Source organism: Leopardus geoffroyi, chromosome B3 (assembly GCF_018350155.1).
Source record: "Leopardus geoffroyi isolate Oge1 chromosome B3, O.geoffroyi_Oge1_pat1.0, whole genome shotgun sequence".
NCBI lineage: Eukaryota > Metazoa > Chordata > Mammalia > Carnivora > Felidae > Leopardus > Leopardus geoffroyi.
The window spans coordinates 59,802,098-59,820,380 of NC_059337.1; the positions used below are offsets into that span (position 1 = coordinate 59,802,098).

The window sequence follows — 18,283 nt, forward strand, 5'->3', positions numbered from 1 at the left end:
CTTCTCCATGCCCAGCTTCTATATCAAGGATGGCACAGTGCTCTCCCAGTTGCAATGTAATGACATCATGCTACACTTAATTTCAGTGATTTTCCACTTAATATTTACTACATAACCACCCTGCACATGGCAGAGCACTAGGAGTCAGGAGTTGTAAGGAATGACATTTAATCAGTGGGAAGGCTATTTCTCAATTACATAAAAAAATGAGAAGGCCAACGTCTTTTTACAATCTTTTAAAATGCCCCACTGGGAGAAACACTCAAATTTCTAAATGTCCTAAAATAAAAATAAGAGTATAAATTACTATGAGGTAATAAACCCATAAAGATGAGTATAGGTCACTTGTGTGGGTGCCAGAGAGGGATACAACCTAAGAGTTACCCTAGACCCAAAATGAGAATAGCCATTGAAAGTTTATTTTGAGAGAGTGCACCCCCGTACACACACATGAGCAGAGGAGAGAAAGAATCCCAAGCAGGCTCTTTGCTGTGTGCGTGAAGCCGATGGGGCTCAATCTCACAAACCATGAGATCATGACCTGAAGCAAAATCAAGAATCAGCAACCAGGCACCCCAAGGCACCCCAAGACATTGACATTCTTTTAAGAACATGTTTATAGCTATTTGAGTGTCTACTCTGAGGCAGACACTAAGCTTTTTGCATTCACCAACTCATAGGTTCTGAATCTATTCAGGGGCGCCTGGGTGGCTCGGTCGGTAAAGTGGCTGACTTCGGCTCAGGTCGTGATCTCAGTTTGTGAGTTTGAGCCCTGTGTCAAGCTCTGCTCACAGCTCAAGCCTGGAGCCTGCTTTGGAATCTGTATTCTCCTTTCTATCTGCCTCTCCCCAGCTCATGTTTTCAAAAATGAATAAATATTTTAAAAAATTTTTAAACTCTATCAGGTATGTATCATTTTACAGTTGAAGCAGCTCAGCAAGTGAAATGGTCTTCACTCCAGGATAGAAAATGGAATGTAAGGTAGTGTTAACAGTGGCTCAGAATTCAAATACTAAATCAACTTCATAAAGTCTTTCATAAATTAATTCTGTGTAAGATCTAAGCTTTGATATCTTCTATTGCACTTACCATGTTTCTACCTCAGTATTTAAATTCTTAATTCAGTGGCTTATGAACAAGACAAGTGGCTTACATCTATATACAGTGGCTCCTTAGCAAGTACTGCTCTTTGAGTTATTTGTAAACCACTGTAGAGACCATGCCACGGGCTTCAGCAATTTTGCTGAGACTCCAAATATACCTTGAATACTGTTTAGCTAGTTAGATGAGTTGAGTTTGGCCTGCCACCTAGCATCTGCATGTGAACATGAGGTCATGAGGTATTTTTCTATACTGATCCTTCATATAATTTCATGAAATCCTGGGGTGATGAGGGGAGTTGCTTAAATTCGGTTATATTCCAACATGTAAATTTGCTACAATAAATTACAGTATGATAGGGGCGCCTGGGTGGCGCAGTCGGTTAAGCGTCCGACTTCAGCCAGGTCACGATCTTGCGGTCCGTGAGTTCGAGCCCCGCGTCGGGCTCTGGGCTGATGGCTCAGAGCCTGGAGCCTGTTTCCGATTCTGTGTCTCCCTCTCTCTCTGCCCCTCCCCCGTCCATGCTCTGTCTCTCTCTGTCCCAAAAATAAATAAACGTTGAAAAAAAAAATTTAAAAAAAAAAAAAATTACAGTATGATACATATAGCACTTGATCCAAGATAACTGCAAAATAAGAATAAGTCTTTATTGAAATAAAATAATACAGTGAGTGGGTCTGAGAAAGCAAAGATCAGTTGGTTAAGGCAATAAGAGCCTCTACCACGTTGCCCATGTGTTCCCTCAAGCTCCGTTCTGCTGCTGCTCGTGAGATCTCCATCTCTGTCATCTGCAGGAAAAGGATCAATGATGTTACCCAAGCCTCTTCTGGAGTATTAAAATGCCACCAAGACTTGCTGACTCTACTTGTTTCAGTAAACAACCCCAATTAAGCAATGTAAACTCCTCTGCCCATACACTAGTTAAGCATTACTACTCACTATCAGCTCCAGATCTTCCTTCTTAATGGTGACTTTGGCCAGTTCCTTCTCCCTGCAAATATTCATGTACATTAATCCTCATTCTCTAAACTCACCAGTCTTCACCATCCCAGGAAGGATCATTCCCAGCTGTGCCTTCCAAATAAATGACTTCTGACAAACACTGTTGAGTGAAAACACAAAATGACTTCCACTCTCTCACCTAACACGCCCTTCCCCTCCTGTCTGGAATCTAGGAGAGGCAGCAGGGACTGTCAGGAGGCCTTTCCTTCCAACCAACACGAGAGTAAGGCTGTAAACCTTATATATGCAGGAACTGGTGACAGAGTTGAAGAACAGTACAAGGTATAAAGACTTAACGATGCCTTTATTTTTGTATGGGGGAAAGAGACGGACTGGTAGGGCTGGCTGCACGTACGTAAACTTACCGCTCCTGTCTGGCTTTCTGCTCCCGGGATCTTCTGTCTCCAATCACGGACATCGCCTATGGGGGGAAAAATATCTGGTTACTGCTCTGCTACCCACAATTGCTAACAATCTAAAAAGCCAGTAATAAGCGGGTCAGGGGGTCCATTCGCGATGACGAGTGTATCAGGAAGCAAGGCCTAGGTTTAATTCAATTCTGTCCACCTTAAACCCAATCTTCGTCAAGCTCCTTTTGCAAGCGGAGGGCTCTAATGACGGTTTCCCTTTTGCCTTCTCTCGCCAACTAGATGGTTCCCCGTCTTGGGAGCGAGGATCACAGTTACAACCTAACAGGCCCCTCCGCTCTCAGCCCACCCAGACACGCTCACGGCCAACCTCACCGTCTCCAGATTGGAACTCTGGATCTCCTTCTCCTCCGCGTAGTCGGTGACTCGCTCCAAGTCCGCCGCACCGCTGTCATGCTTCCGTGGCTTCTCCGGAGGCCGCTCTGGGCCGCTGGTTTCAGTCTCCAACTCCAGCTCCACATCCCCCTCGGTAGCCATACTGATCCCACCGTGCTGCCGCAAAGGCCCCGCCCCACCTCACGAAGACTTCCGGTAACTGCCCCGAAACTTCCGCCCGGAGAGGACAAGGCGGGGCTGGCTTCGGGCCACACCTTCATTAATGTTTTGGATTCTAGAAGCTTCAGCCAGGACAACAGGTCGTCTCTCCGACTTCCTTCCAGTGTTCTAGTATTGTTTTCTCCAAGGCCCTCTCCCACACCTAGCCCATCACCACTCCAAGACTTCCCAACCGACAGACATCCTTCTCTTCACCTAGAGTCTACCCCCCTCACCAACACCACCGCCCCCCTGCCCCACCCAAGTAATTCTGTCCAACCAGGATGGATACGCTCTAATCCTAAACCAATTAAGAATGCTAATCCACCAGAGGCCAGATTTGCAAACTGCTCCCTAATCTGGGGAGAACAGCCTGAGTGGCCCAAAGGCCAGGGAGAGAAGTAGCTTCAGAGAGACATTTGCATTTACCACATCCTGGAAGTCGGTGTTCTTTTCCTTATGTCCCTCCCCATTCTACCTTAAACTGGGTGACCACCCCTATGAGGACAAAAGAAAACTGCTTTCTCATCTACCTTCCATCTGGTGGACCTGGGTCTAATGCCTGGGACCAGGATGGTGGGTGCAAAGGCGGTCACAGGCCCTAACACCTCCCTTCGCCGGACACAACGCACTGGAGTCAGCAGTGTCATGGTGAATCCTCCCTTCTATCAGGTGAGAGCGTACCTTGGAAGAGAGGTTCGGAAGGTCCCTAGAGCAAGAACTATCTGAAAAAAATGGAAGGGAACAGTGGCTGAAGCTGGGGAGGAAAACCCACAGGAGCCAATAAAGATGATAGGCCTTCCTTTACCCTCTGAGGCCTTTCCCTTTGCCCAGAGACTACTAACTATCCCTTCCACTTCCCAGTACCAGATCTATAGGTCTACAGAAAGGTGAGAGGCCAGGTGTGACTTAGGCTTTTAGGAAGGTCTGCTCAAGCCTGCATCAGCTCTTATGATGAAAGCTCTACTTGATGTCAGTGGAAGGCAATCCTAAATAGCTTGAAACGATTCTGAGAATTCCTGAGTAAAAGGAGGGAAGAAAAGGGAAAGAGAAATTTTGGAATTCAGCCTCTTGGGTTAACCTAATGCATACATTAATGTAAGCCTTTCCTCAGCAAATCTCCACCTTTCTGCCCTACATCTGCTCTGCCCCTCAGGTGTCTTGCTGTGGGCCTGCTCCCTGTACCTGCTGCTGCCATTCTAGATGGCCCCTTGTCACAGAGTCTACTTGTAGCCGCCTGATCTACATCCTCCTTCATGTGGGGGCCTCAGCAGTCTGCTGCCTTCTGCTGTCAAGGACAGTAGTGGAAAGGGTCTGGGGGAAGGCACATGGGGTAAGTGGGAGGGATCAGTTTGCAACATGAGAAAAAGGGAGAAACCCTCCATGGACAAAAGATTCAGATTGGGGGTAGGGGACAAGTGAATGGATACACCCATGAGAAGTAGGTACCTCTCTGTGTATGATGACGGGCCCTGACATTTCTCACATGGACTCTCCCTCCAGATCCAGATGCCCTCAGGGTTGTGTGCCCATCTGTTCGGCCACTCTCACTGCCCAGTGCTCAGTGGTTCTGGGGCTGTGTACCGAGTATGTGCGGGAACTGCCACCTTCCACCTGCTGCAGGCTGTGCTGCTAGTCCAGCTCCACTCCCCTACCAGCCTGCGGGCACAACTACACAATAGGTTTGTGTATATACACTTTGGGTGGGGTGAGGATGGGGAGGGAAGTAGACATAAGCTGAGTAAAGGAAATTTCAAGATGAAGTAACAGCAGTGTGAAAAATCCAAAAACAGATTTAAGTCTCTACTTCCGCCATACTTACTGTGTGACCATGAGCCACATACTTACCCTTCCTCCTTGAGTTTCTAGTTTCTAAAATGGAGATGACAATGGGGTTATTATAGGCAGACCCTTTATCAACTGTGAAACATTGTCCAGACATTATTTAGGTATAAGAGTTAGAATTTGGAATAGGCTGCGATGGACCAGTTTCTAGGCCCTCTCACATGGGACTGCTTCCTCCTTTCCTATACTTAGTTGTCTCTTCTCTCCTCTTTCCTATAGTTTTGGTTTCTCCTTTGCCTTCCTCCATAGGCACTGTTCACTCTCCTTTGCCTTTTCTTGAGTCTTGTTTTGTCTCCTAACCAGCTTCTGGTTCCTCAAACTGCTGTTCCTGCTAGGTCTCTGTGCTATTGCCTTCTGCATCCCTGATGAGCATCTCTTCCCAGGTACCTTCCATCTCATATCCTAATTAGCAGAAGTAACCTGATAGTTTTTCTAAGAGAAAGAGAGGGTAGGAAGAAAACCAGAAGTAATGATATGAACAGCTACGTTTTCCCACTGGTGCCCCACTTGTAGCCTGGCATTACATTGGCATCTGTGGAGGCTTCACATTCATCCTGCTGCAGTTGGTGCTTATCACAGCCTTTGCCCATTCCTGGAACAAAAACTGGTAAGGAGCACCTCTAACCCCAAAGGTTCTTCTTGGGAAGGTTGTCTGACATTACTAGCCTCAGTGGGTTAGGCAAAGGGCATGACAGGTCAGTGGTCCCATTAACTTCCCACTGAGCATTACCAAAAAGCTCAGAAATGTGATGACTCTGTGGGCTAGGTAGGATGAGTAATCACACCAGTGTTCCAGGAGAGGAGGAATAGTAATGGGTAAAAAGAAGTGGAGCCCCAAACCACTGCCCACATCCTACCCTTAGGCAGACAGGTGCAGCCCAAGACTGCCGCTGGTTCCTAGCTGTACTGCTGGCTACCCTGGGATTCTACAGCATTGCTGGTGTGGCAACTGTGCTCCTGTTCCACCACTACACACATCCAGCTGGCTGCCTGCTCAACAAGATGCTGCTTAGTCTACACCTTTGTTTCTGTGGCCTCCTCTCCTTTCTCTCCATCGCTCCCTGCATCCGCCTCAGTGGGTACATGCCTTGCAACATTACAAATCTGGAAGGCCTTTAGCATAGAAATATTCATTAGCCTCCCTAATCTTAGTCAATTGTCTACTTCCTCCAAAGGGTGGGGCTATAGTGTAGATGGGGGCAGAGTGGAAATTACTACCCTGTAAACTAAAGCAATTATCTCCATTCTCCGCAGAGCAACCCCGTTCTGGCCTTCTACAGGCCTCTATCATCAGCTGCTATATCATGTACCTTACCTTCTCTGCACTGTCCAGCCGTCCTCCAGAGAGTGGTAAGGACCAGACCTGGACTCTCCATGCTAAAACCTTTTGTTCCTGCCAAATACTTAGTTCTTTGTTCTTACCACCTTTCTTCTGTTGCTCCTTCTCAGTTATCTTTGAAGGACAGAACCACACTCTGTGCCTGCCTGGCCTGAGTAAAATGGAATCGCAAACACCATATACGTCGCTGGCAGTGCTGAGTGCTGGCATCATGTATACTTGTGTGCTTTTTGCTTGGTGCGTAAAAGTATCAAGGGGAGAGGTATGAGAGAAGGGAGGATATCCAGGACAGAGAAGGATGGTCAGGAGACTGTCTGGGATCATGGTTTATTTGAACTTGAAAGCAAGACAAGAGTGAGGAAAGTTCCCCATAAACAGAAACAGTTTCTAAGAATAGCACTTGTCAGATGATCTGTATGAGATGAAGGGGGCAGGGAGAATGACTTGAGAATTAAAAATATGTACAAAGATTTTTAGGGCCCTCACATGACGAGATTTATAAATCTTATGGTGAACGGGCTCTGGGAATACAATACCCTCCTGAGAATTACCAACATGGACCAGCTAGCAATACAGTCTCAGGCAACTCTTGTTATTTGACTGGACCTCCTTGAGAACTGTCTCTTCTTTCTCAGCAATGAGGCTTCCTACCTGGCTGAGGTATTTGGGCCCTTGTGGATCATCAAGGTTTACAGCTATGAGTTCCAGGTGAGGATGGAGAGCTCAATATCCCCAATGCCCTTCCCCCCTCACACACAAAGACAAACACACACACACACCCTACCAGCCTCTACCCAGAATACTCAGATTCTAGCTGCTATTACCTTTTATTGAGTACCCACAATGTGCTAGGCACTGTGCTAGATACTTTACATTCATAATCTCTTTTAATTTAATCCTCACAACAACCCTGTGAGGTAGGTATTTGCTCCATTTTACAAATGGAGAAATTGAGGCACAAAAGGTTAAACATCTTACCAAAGTTTTCATAGCCAGTTATATGCTGGAGCTAGAATTTGAACCCAGATGTGCCTCCACTTTGTATACCAGCCTATCTTTTCAGAGAAGGGGGAGTTTTCTATATTAATACCCTCACATTCTTTCTTAAAAGTCATTCCAAAACATGCTGCCTTTTGTTTTACAGAAGCCCTCACTCTGTTTCTGCTGCCCTGAAACAGTGAAACCAGAGGAAGGTGAGTGTCCATAAGAATGTCCATTAGAAAATGTAGATTTCTGCAGAGTGCCAAAGAGCCCTGGAGCGCCTTCACAAAAGAAACTGGGGGAGGAGGGAAGAAGTGTTTCAGTGGCACTGCTCCCAGCAGCCCTTCCCTCTCTCCAGGGCAGAGGGGTGGGGCTACCAGGCCAACTGACCAAGAGACCTCTCCAGCTCCTCCAGTGCAAGCCCAGCATTTCTCCTACAGCTATTCTGCCTTCCATTTTGTCTTCTTCCTTGCATCACTCTATGTCATGGTTACCCTTACCAACTGGTTCAGGTAGGATGGAAGTGGGCCTGGGCTATACTTCTGAAAAGCTATTTTAGGAAGAGCAACTTAAGGCCAGTCCTAAGGGTTCTCTGGAGACAAACATGGGTCTGCCATCATCTTTGGTGGGGAGGTAGGACAGGTCTAAAAGCTAAGGTCCTACATATTCTCTAACCAGAGACTTTGGTTCCACAGCTATGAGGGAGCAGAACTGGAAAAGACCTTCACCAAGGGTAGCTGGGCTACCTTCTGGGTCAAGGTTGCCTCATGCTGGGCCTGTGTACTCCTCTATCTTGGGCTGCTCCTGGCACCACTCTGTTGGTCCCCCACCCAGGACCTCCAGTCACCTACTTTCAGGCGACAATGCCATCGCATCAGTACTGCAAGATAACAAATATTCAGCTAGGTACTGTTAACAAACTGGGGTTCCCTTGAGGTTGTACTCCTAGTTTTGACTGAGCAACTGTCCAGCGCAGCAGATACCTCAAGGACATAATGGGCAGTTATCTCCCTTTAGACTGAAGTCAGTACTATGTCTGAATAGGAGAAAGTGGCCATACATACTCTAAATGCCATGGCAGAGTATATGACTCACTGGAGCTACTGTTACATCTTTACCCCAGCTCAAGAACCTAACTCCCAAGTTAGCAGCTCAGGAACCACTGCTGATCCCAGCAGACAGTGTGGCACCAGCCCTTTCCTGGCTCTCAGCATGGAGATGGGGGCAGGGAAAGACCAAGGACTGAAGACTTACTTGGGTCTGCCCTTGGAGATAAAAAGGAAAATAAGCAAGCCCTGGGCCCAGGGAGATAAGCAGCCCAGAACACAGAAAGAAAGGAACAAAGACCACCCTAGGTTTTAATCCTGATCTTGAGGTCAAAGGAAGCAGGAAGACAAAAACCACCCTCAATCCTTGAAGAATGACAGAACAGAAGAGAATGTGAATACTAGAGAGCAGCAGGATTTGGGAGCCAACTATCAAGCAGGCGAACAAAATGAGGAAGAATGAGAAAGAGGGGCATAAACTTAGGCCTTGAAGCCTTCCTTCTTAGACCCTCAACTCCATCCTTGGGATGGTGTTCAAGGTCTGGGTGGGAACAAAAATCACAGAAAAGAAGTTCCTACGGTTCTTAGAGGATTCCTCTACCACATACCTGGAGTACTTGTCTGTTTGTTGTAGTATAATAAAGAATTTTTCTGTGATATTTCACTTAGTCTACGTATCTAAAACCTTTTAGAGTCTAAAGTTCTCTCCCCTTTTGGTAGGAAAGGGCAGCCATTCCTCCATCCCCATCCCCCCAAATCCCCAGTCAAACCAGGCGCTCAAGAAATTACAAAGCTACTTTTAATACTTTGGGGTGAGCCCCACAGGAATAAAAAACACTGGGAAGGGGTAACCCCCTCACCCCCAGGAGTGGCCCAGGGGGAGAGAGGCTACCTGAGGGGAAGGAAGCACAAAAGGGACCCGCTGCAGACTCAGGGCAAAGGGAATGCCATCGGTGCTGGGACCTGTGAGCACTACAGGAGAAAACGCGAGCGTGGTGGGACTGGCTCCAGGCACACAGGCGAAGGGCAAGAGGGTTGGACACGAAGCCACAAAGCTACTTGGGTTCCTCCTTCTTCTCGTTTGCCTTTTTCTGCTTCTGCTGCATGATCTCCGAGTCCCTAGGGGTAGAGATGATGGGGCACTGGGAGGTACCAGAGGGCAAAAAGGACAAGATGCAGGGGGATGAAGGGCACAAAGGATAAGATGGAAGTGGATGGGACAAAATTCAGCGTGTGCCTGCTGTATTCCCACCCTAGGAGAACAAGAGGAAGAGAGCTGAGGCTTAAAAGGCAATCAGTCTCTATCTGGCTGTTGCCTAAGGGGTCAGAAGTCTGGCCACACAGGCCCAAAGCTATTCTTTGCTGAGTACCACACCCAGCAACACCAGTGAGAAGGTTGGGAGAAGGGAGGAGAAACTCAACACCAAAGAGGGCCATAAGTACCGTGCTGTCATAACCACTACCGCATTTGAAATGTGAAGCTCCCTGCCCTTGCCCTTAAGGTCAGACTCGGGGGCACTCAGACATCAACCGAGGGCAGGCACCCGCCCCAGTCCCTTCCTGTCAGGCTGTGCTAACAATTTGGAGGGTGGGGAGGAAATAAAACCCTAGAGGAAGCAATGCACTCTGCCCCTCACTAGTTCAGATGTAAGCCCTGAGGTAGCTCTCTTTCCTGGTACAACCCTTGGTCTAGCCCAGGTCTCACCCGTTCCCTCCCCTCCCCTCCCTGGGGCTACCTCTGCTTGCGGGCGGCAGCAGAAAGCCCGTCATCTCGGCGCTTTCCCTTAACCGAGTCGCTCTGCTTTTTCATATTCTTCTGGCGGGCGAGCTCGCGCTGGTTACCGCCTAAAGAAAGAAGGTAAAAGGTGAGACGCGGGGGGCCTTTATGGCCACACACCGGCGACCCTCTTCCCTCACCAGGACACCAGCAGGGTCCCACGCTCATTCCCCAGCCCCGACACCGACCCATTTCGGGGCCTAGGCTGCTAAGTGGGGCGGGGAATGGGGGGGGGCGCTGGTGGCAAGGTGCCACGGGGCAGGTCAAATCGGGAGGTGGAAGGACGGCTCCGAGGAGTCCGCTCAAGGCGTGTTTCGAGTTTCGGGCGGCACCGGGGTCCAGGCTGCTAGTGTGTGGACAGTTTGGATCTCTGTGGGGGATGGGCTGCAATCTGGGGGGCTCTGGGCCTATCACAGGGGCGCAGGGCTTTTCCCCACACCACGGGAGGTCGCGGAAGGCCTCTGCTTGACTGGGGCGAGAGGAGGGGGAGGGGGTTCTCAAGAAGTGGCGGTGGGCAAAAGGCCGATTTCCGGGCTCCGTGTGAGGGTCGCAGAAGAGCCCTGCCAGAAGAAGACCTCGCTGGGGAAGCAAGAGGAGGTCAATGCCAAGATTCGGCAGTAGTGTTTAGGGTGGACGGGGAGAAAGGGGCAAGAGAGAGAGAGGGCCTCGGTGCTCACGGGTCATGGCGACGGCAGCGGCTCCGGCCTGCCTCCGTTGCGTCCCCTCGTTCTGTCCGACGTTGCAGGCCCCGCCCCCTTCTCCAAGCGTAACGAAGTCGTCCTTTCCTCCCCGCCCCTTCGAGCCCGGGCTCGGCCTCCCATTGGGCAAGGAGAAACACGTGGGGTTGCGGGCCACGCTCCAGCCCGGGCGGATGTGGGGCGGGGGTTCACAGGTCGAATGCGCTGCGTGGGGCGGGGCTTCCTGAGCGAGGCGTTGGGTCGGGCGGGGAGAAAGTAGGCTGGGTCACGTGGACAGGATGGGGGTGGAGGGGTGCGGCTGGCGATGTGGCGTTCCCGCGGGCTCGAGCACGTGACTTGGCAGAGTGACCTCATGCGGAAACGGTTTGGGACGCCGGCAAACTCGCCAGAAGGGTACGGTAGGGGACAGAGGCCGGGTGTTCTTGGGGGCCGAAATGGTTTAGTCTGTTTTGTATTACCAGGACTTTGGGACTAAATTTCGCCCTGTTAGGATTTATCCCCACCAACCACGTATTTAGACATGAATTGTTCACCTATAAGGTAAAATCAGGTAGAAACATAAGTTTCAGAAACCCCCTTCCAGCCATGTTGTACCCTCACCGCAAATCCCTCCAAGAGAAATTAGCAACCACATCCCGTGTGTCCTAAAACTTTGGTCCTATTCGTTTCCCACAAAAATATTAAATGTGAAGATGCAATAACTTGGAAATGTTGGAGGACCCCCAAATCACAGACTATGGAGTAGGATCAGGGACTAAGAGATTGGGAAATGCACAGACTGTGTCCATTTCTCCCTCCGGATGTTTCCCCACTATACTACCTGCACCAGCCACATCTGGTTTGTAAGAGGCAATTGAATAGGGCAGGAAGCTTAGGTTTCCCATTAAATTCACTCTCCTTCCCAACTCCATTAATCTGTCTACAAGACTCCCCAACAGCCCTGAGGAATTCATTGAATAAAGAAATGATTAGGAAATACCACAGGAAAGGAATGTTTGTAAATTTTATTATTTGATTCTCTCCAGTTGGTGCCCATAGCAGAACCAAGTTAAGGCTGGAACTTCCAACTAGCTCCTCTTCCCCAGCCTCCCCCCCCCCCAACATAGACCTGATGGGAAGGCAATAAACCTCAGTCAATGCCATCTTCACGATTTTTGCCATACCAAAGTATCACTTGAACTACTATTACTTAAGATTGTATCAATCTTAAAGGATATAAGTCAAATTTCATATTCCTTTAGTAAATTTAAAATCAGTTTAACCTGACCACTAATGGAGAGTAACTATAAAAGTCAATACAATGAAAACGAAATGTATTCTCAAATTCTACCAAAGTAAAATCATTGTCAAAGATAGAGTGTGGCCTGCCCGCTCTTTTTTTGTTAGTTTACTTATTTTGAGAGAGAGAGGGAGAGAACCCCAAGCAGGGTCGGTGCTGTGAGCACAGAGCCCAGTGTGGGGCTCAAACCCACAAACTCTGAGGTCATGACCTAAGCTGAAATCAAGAGTTGGGCCCACAACCAACTGAGCCACCCAGGAGCCCCTGCCCTCTCCTTCTTAAAAAAGAGAAATTAACAAGTTTTTGGAGAGGTAACAAAGACTGAAACTGAAGCTTTCTCTTGATACAATCAGAGGACTAAAAATACTTTTTATATTTTCAGGGGTGCCTGAGTAACTCAATGTAACTCAGTTAAGCATCGGACTTTTTTTAAAAACAATTTTTTAATGTTTATTTTACATTTTGAGAGAGAGCATGGGTGAACTAGCGTGGGGGGTGGGGGGGGGCGGGGCGGGCGGGCCAGAGAGAGAGGGAGACAGAGAATTCCAAGTAAAAGTCAGACACTTAACCAACTGAGGCACCCCAAGTGTTGTTGGACTGTTGATCTCAGCTCAAGTCTTGATCTCAGGGTCAGGATTTCAAGTCCTATGTTGAGCTCTGCACTGGGCATGGAGCCTACTTAAAAGAAAAAAAACTATATATATAGTTTTTATATTTTTAATATTTAATGCTGTGTTTCTATACTACCCCAAATTACTTCTCAGACCGCAAGTAGCATATTATCCCACCCTTTGGTACATACTAAATGTACTCGATCAACATTGATGGCATATGTAACATACAAATCATGTAAATCCTGACTCTGCTACTTACTGGATTTGATTTTAGACATTTATTTTCTCCATGCTTCAATTCCTTTCTGTGAGAAATGGGGATAATCTCTACCCCTTAGTGTTGTAAAAGAGATTAATGTAGATATAAAGAGTTTGGCTCCTCATAGGCATTCAGTTAATGTCTCTTCCATCTCCCTTCTTCAAGTCCTAAAACTTTCTCTCCTTTAAATTCCTCCAACCTTTCTGTGGTACCCAGTCTCTGAAATGGCTGCTAATGACCCTCTCTCCTGGTATTTATATCTTTGTGTAGTCCTCTCCCACACTGAATCAGGGTTGGTCTCTGCGACCAATATGGCAGAAGCAATGGTATGTCACTTCTGATGCTAAATCATAAATGATCATTGTGGCTTCCACTTTCTTTCTCTTGGATCACTGGCTCTGGGGGAAGCCAGCTACCATTTCATGAGAGGCTTGTGTGGTGGAGAACTGAAGCTGCTGGCCAACAGCCAAGGGGGAGGAAAGATACCTCCATTTAAACTCATCACAGAGTTGAGAGGGAATAAATTAGACAGAATGAGGACCTATGGCTCTGAAACAGAGAAGGAGCTAAGGCAAGGTTTAGGGACCCCAGATATAAAGTGGGAAGATGAGGAAACTGACTGAAAGGCTGGAGACATCACCTACACAGCTACAACAGCAGTTTGAGCACAGTTCATAAGCAGAATTTGGGCTATCTGGCTTCCCAGCCTCAGGTTCCCAATGGAGCCAAGCCACTTGGGTCCCCTTGCGTGTAAAGAGACCATAGAAACAGCCCCATGGGGAAAACTGAGCCACACTCTGAGTTAAAGAGTGTAGGATGAGGAAGCAAGTTCTCTTTGGCACCTGCTACCTCCTTATCAACTCCAGCAACTCAGGTGAGTGAGAGAGTAGAACAACCCTATATCCAGTCTCCTCTTATCAACTCACCCTACCCTATCCCCATGCCCAAGGGTCTATTTCCAGTCCTTTCAGAGCCTAGACTGGGTTGCCACACATCCAATCTAATTTTTCCAGGAGTTGCCCCCAAAATTCACTCTCTCTTTCAACACATATTCATTGTGTTATGCACCAACTATGTGCAAACTATTGTATTAGTCATTAGGTATACAGTGATAAAAAAAAATATACACCTCTACACTCATGGAACATACAAACAGGAAACAGCATCTGTTTATACACACACACACACGTATATATGTATATATATCACATATATGCAAATTGTGATAACTGCTTTGAAAGAAAAAAAACACTCTATGCAAGGATGATATTCAAAATACTTAACAGGGTACACAGCATAAGCACTTACCCATCAAAATCTCAATGTAATCTAAATGAAGATTATCTGTAAATAGTTCTACCTGTCCTGGTAAGAAATCATAGAACTGCTATTCCTGTAAAGGGAGTGTACCCATAGACCCTGTAGACCTTAACTTTGATTAGGGAAGTGAAGCTAGTGATATTTGAGCTGAGGAAAAAAGATATGGAGTCAGCCAGGCCAAGGGAAGAGAGGCAGAGAGAACATATCAGGAGAGGAGACAGCAGGTGTGAAGACCCTAAGGCCCTGCTCCCTCAGGCTAGCCCAGCAAGAGCCACAAGGTTAGGTAATAGGTAAGTCACTAAAGTCTAGTGAGCAGAGTGGTGTGAAACTAGTTCAGGAAATAAGTAGGGCAATGGCATGATCTGAATTACTGTTAATACCACTACCAGCTAACACTAAGTGAGTGATTATTAAGTACATTAAGTGTACTTTTCTTTTTTGAGCCTCACAATAACCTTTTGAGATGTTATCCCCTTTCTACTGATTTAGAAACCTTGGCACAAGCAGGTTAAATAACTTTCCCAAGGAAACTCTGATCATAAAGATCGAGGTTGAGCATCTAACCTTGCCTGTGCCCTTCATCAGCAGGATATAAATTTTGAAGAGATCACTCTATGGGAGGAAAATGGATTAGAGCAGGTAAATGGAAATGGAGAGACCAGTCAGAAGGCTTCCATAGACGTCTGTAATGCTAGGCTTTATTTGGTAACAGATAACTGAAATGCAGTTCATATCAAATTTTAGCAAAAGGGGGAATTTATTGGATTACATAACCAAACTGGGAAAAGGGGTAAGGTGTGGCTGACTATAAGAGAAACTAAAACCAGTAACAGGGAATGCCTCCATGTCTCTTATCTCTGTTTTATCTTCTCAGACCCATATCCTTTGACAGGACAGGAAATGGCCACCCATGGTACCTGCCCTCACATCTCACAGCTTGCCTAAGAGAGAAGGTCTTTAGTTTTTAAAGTCCCAGGATAGAGTTCTGATGGACCAGGTGTCCCTTGTGGTAGGGAGGTACATGTGGGGCAGAGTATAATGAGAGCAGCCCCACCAGAAACAAATAATTAGTATGAGGAAAGAACAGATTTATCAAAGGAAGGGTGTTTGTTCCCCCTAAAAGGAAAATGCTAGACAGACAAAACAAAAGATGTCCATTACATGAAGGAAGAGAAGATAGCTACTTGAGCTGAAGTGCTGGCATCAGAAATGGCAAAGTGTGCAGCTTCAAAATGTATTTTGGAGACTCAGTGAGAGAGAAAGATACTATTTACTCCTGAATTCATTCAGTTCTTCATCACATATTAAGTGTACATCTATTATGTGCCAGAAACTTCTAGGCACTTAGTATATGGTTATTAACAAAACAGACTTGGTCTCTGATCTCATGAAATTAACACTTTATTGGAGAAGATTGACAATTCACAAGTAAAAATTTATATAAAATTACAACTTGTGTTAAGTGCTAAAAGAGAAAAAAAGGTTCAAGGATGAAATTTAAAGGGAGAGATCCAATTCTGTGGTGACATTTAAACTGAGGCCTGGAGCCAGTTGTAGGAAAAATAGAAGAGGGCTTCAGCAGTGTGGTTGAATCCCTAACATTTTTTACATCCCTCCTTTCTCAAGGAAAAGCAGTGAAGCTTTAGGAAATTTCCCCCTCCCCCGTATATTCCAAGAGCAGTCCAGAATGGCTACTTCAAAGTAAACTCATCCCTTTTAGTATTGATTGGCTTAGGAACCCAGACCAAGCCACTGTTTGCATAGTATTCACCCAGTGACTGTTATTTGTTCAGGAGTTAGCATGTGACCTAATTTGGGCTGATCAGCCCAAAGGGAAGGGCTTTTTTTTGTTCTATTGTGAGGGGAAGGACAGTGTACTGTCTAACTGACTTGAACTGAAGAAGCACAGATCCCCTATTGCTCCTAGTATGTAAGACCTTGAAGGGCCAGCCTTAGGTTGGAACAAAGTGAATGGTAGAAGGGATCTTGGTTCTTGATGATGTCCTTGGTTGGCTTGATATATCAACTGTAACATCTGTTTTACCTCTGAGCTTCTTGCTATGGGGAACCACCATATTTTTTCGTATAAGCTGTGTTAAGTCAGATTTCTATTACTTCAACCACATACATGTTAATCAATACACAAACAACAGAAACAGCATATGCTTAGGCCCTTAGGTGGGGAAAAGCTTGGGTAATTAGCTGAAGGTAAGAAGTCACATAATGAAAGGATCCAATCAGATTCTTAAAGTGCAACCAGCCCTGACCATGCATACCAAGTTTCCAGTCAGCTTTCTAGTGCCTTTCTTGTAGAGATGAGTGGATATACAAGGATCATCAAGGATTGGAGAAAACACTCAATATAAAAACAGGACAAGACAAAACAGAAAATAAGGTCTCAGAGGATACAGAAACAATTGTATGTACAAAAGACAATGGGAAGGGAACTTGAATTAGTATCCTTTTTAAAAAAAAATTTTTTTTTAATGTGTATTTATTTTTGAGACAGAGACAGAGCATGAACGGGGGAGGGTCAGAGAGAGAGGGAGACACAGAATCCGAAGCAGACTCCAGGCTCTGAGCTGTCAGCACAGAGCCTGACATGGGGCTCAAACCCACAGACCGCGAGATCATGACCTGAGCAGAAGTCAGAAGCTCAACCGACTGAGCCACCCAGATGCCCCTGAAGTAGTATCCTTAAAGATGAAGAGGATATTGAACAAAAACAGGGGCTATAAAAAACATTCAGAGAAAAATAAAGAGCTTTTAGACATTAAAAATATGATAGCTGAGATTAAAAAAATAGAAGAGTTGGGGGCGCCTGGGTGGCTCAGTTGGTTGAGCGTCCAACTTTGGCTCAGGTCATGCTCTCATGGTTTGTGGGTTCGAGCCCCGCATCGGACTCTGTGCTGACAGCTCAGAGCCTGGAGCCTGTTTCAAATTCTTTGTCTCCCTCTTTCTCTGTCCCTCCCCCACTCGTGCTCTGTCTCCCTCTGTCTCAAAACTAAATAAACATTTAAAAATTAAAAAAAAAAAAATAGAAGAGTTGGAAGGTAAAAGTTGCAAAAATGTTATAGAAATTTGGACAAAGGCGCCTGGGTCGTTCAGTTAAGCATCCAACTTCGGCTCAAGTCACGATCTCACGGTTTGTGGGTTCGAGCCCCCCATTGGGCTCCATGCTGACAGCGTGGAGCCTGCTTCAGATTCTGTGTCTCCCTCTCTCTCTCTCTTCCCCTCCCCCCACTCATGCTCTGTCTGTCTCTCTCCCTCAAAAATAAATAAACATTAAAAAATTGTTTTAGGGGCGCCTGGGTGGTGCAGTCGGTTAAGCATCCGACTTCAGCCAGGTCATGATCTCGCGGTCCGTGAGTTCAAGCCCCGCGTCAGGCTCTGGGCTGATGGCTCAGAGCCTGGAGCCTGTTTCTGATTCTGTGTCTCCCTCTCTCTCTGCCCCTCCCCCGTTCATGCTCTGTCTCTCTCTGTCCCAAAAATAAATAAACGTTGAAAAAAAAAAAATTGTTTTAGCAAAAGTAAAAGGTAACCAACAGAATGGGAGAAGATATTTGCAAATGACATATCAGATAAAGCGTTAGTATCCAAAATCTATAAAGAACTTATCAAACTCAACACCCAAAACACGAATAATCCAGTGAAGAAATGGGCAAAAGACAGGAATAGACACTTCTCCAAAGAAGACATCCAGATGGCCAACCGACACATGAAAAAATGCTCAACATCACTCATCATCAGAGAAATACAAATCAAAACCACAATGAGATACAACCTTACACCTGTCAGAATGGCTAACATTAACAACTCAGACAACAACAGATTTGGCGAGGATGTGGAGAAATAGGATCTCTTTTGCATTGTTGGTGGGAATGCAAACTGGTGCAGCTACTCTGGAAAACAGTATGGAGGTTCCTCAAAAAACTAAAAATATAACTACCCTACGACCCAGCAATTGCACTACTAGGCATTTATCCACGGGATTCAGGTGTGCTGTTTCAAAGGGACACATGCACCCCCATGTTTATAGTATCACTATCAACAATAGCCA

General features: G+C 46.4%; 3 protein-coding genes across 5 annotated transcripts; 1 reads left to right on the plus strand and 2 right to left on the minus strand.

Moving 5' to 3' along the window:
* Nucleotides 1-1,727: 1,727 nt before the first annotated feature.
* HYPK (huntingtin interacting protein K) lies at nt 1,728-4,831 on the minus strand. The gene is made up of 4 exons (XM_045449932.1): nt 2,847-4,831; nt 2,469-2,524; nt 2,041-2,092; nt 1,728-1,889 (listed from the first exon to the last, which is right to left on the minus strand). The coding sequence occupies exons 1-4, from the start codon at nt 3,006-3,008 to the stop codon at nt 1,794-1,796; spliced, it is 366 nt and encodes a 121-aa protein (XP_045305888.1). The 5' UTR covers nt 3,009-4,831; the 3' UTR covers nt 1,728-1,793.
* Nucleotides 3,624-8,940, plus strand: SERINC4 (serine incorporator 4). 2 transcript variants are annotated; one of them, XM_045449933.1, is made up of 12 exons: nt 3,624-3,737; nt 4,222-4,398; nt 4,569-4,747; nt 5,214-5,293; nt 5,424-5,517; nt 5,774-5,985; nt 6,165-6,260; nt 6,360-6,486; nt 6,885-6,957; nt 7,394-7,442; nt 7,589-7,742; nt 7,926-8,940. In XM_045449933.1, exons 1-12 carry the CDS (start codon nt 3,624-3,626, stop codon nt 8,119-8,121), a joined length of 1,551 nt encoding a protein of 516 aa, XP_045305889.1. In that variant the 3' UTR covers nt 8,122-8,940. The 2 variants fall into 2 exon arrangements, with proteins under 2 accessions (XP_045305889.1, XP_045305890.1); XM_045449934.1 differs by lacking the exons at nt 3,624-3,737; nt 4,222-4,398; nt 4,569-4,747; nt 5,774-5,985 and having other exon boundaries at nt 5,205-5,293.
* A 117-nt stretch (nt 8,941-9,057) lies between these two features.
* SERF2 (small EDRK-rich factor 2) lies at nt 9,058-10,854 on the minus strand. 2 transcript variants are annotated; one of them, XM_045449930.1, is made up of 3 exons: nt 10,731-10,854; nt 10,013-10,121; nt 9,058-9,418 (listed from the first exon to the last, which is right to left on the minus strand). In XM_045449930.1, the coding sequence occupies exons 1-3, from the start codon at nt 10,735-10,737 to the stop codon at nt 9,133-9,135; spliced, it is 402 nt and encodes a 133-aa protein (XP_045305886.1). In that variant the 5' UTR covers nt 10,738-10,854; the 3' UTR covers nt 9,058-9,132. The 2 variants fall into 2 exon arrangements, with proteins under 2 accessions (XP_045305886.1, XP_045305887.1); XM_045449931.1 differs by having other exon boundaries at nt 9,058-9,395; nt 10,731-10,847.
* Between the last annotated feature and the right edge of the window lie 7,429 nt (nt 10,855-18,283).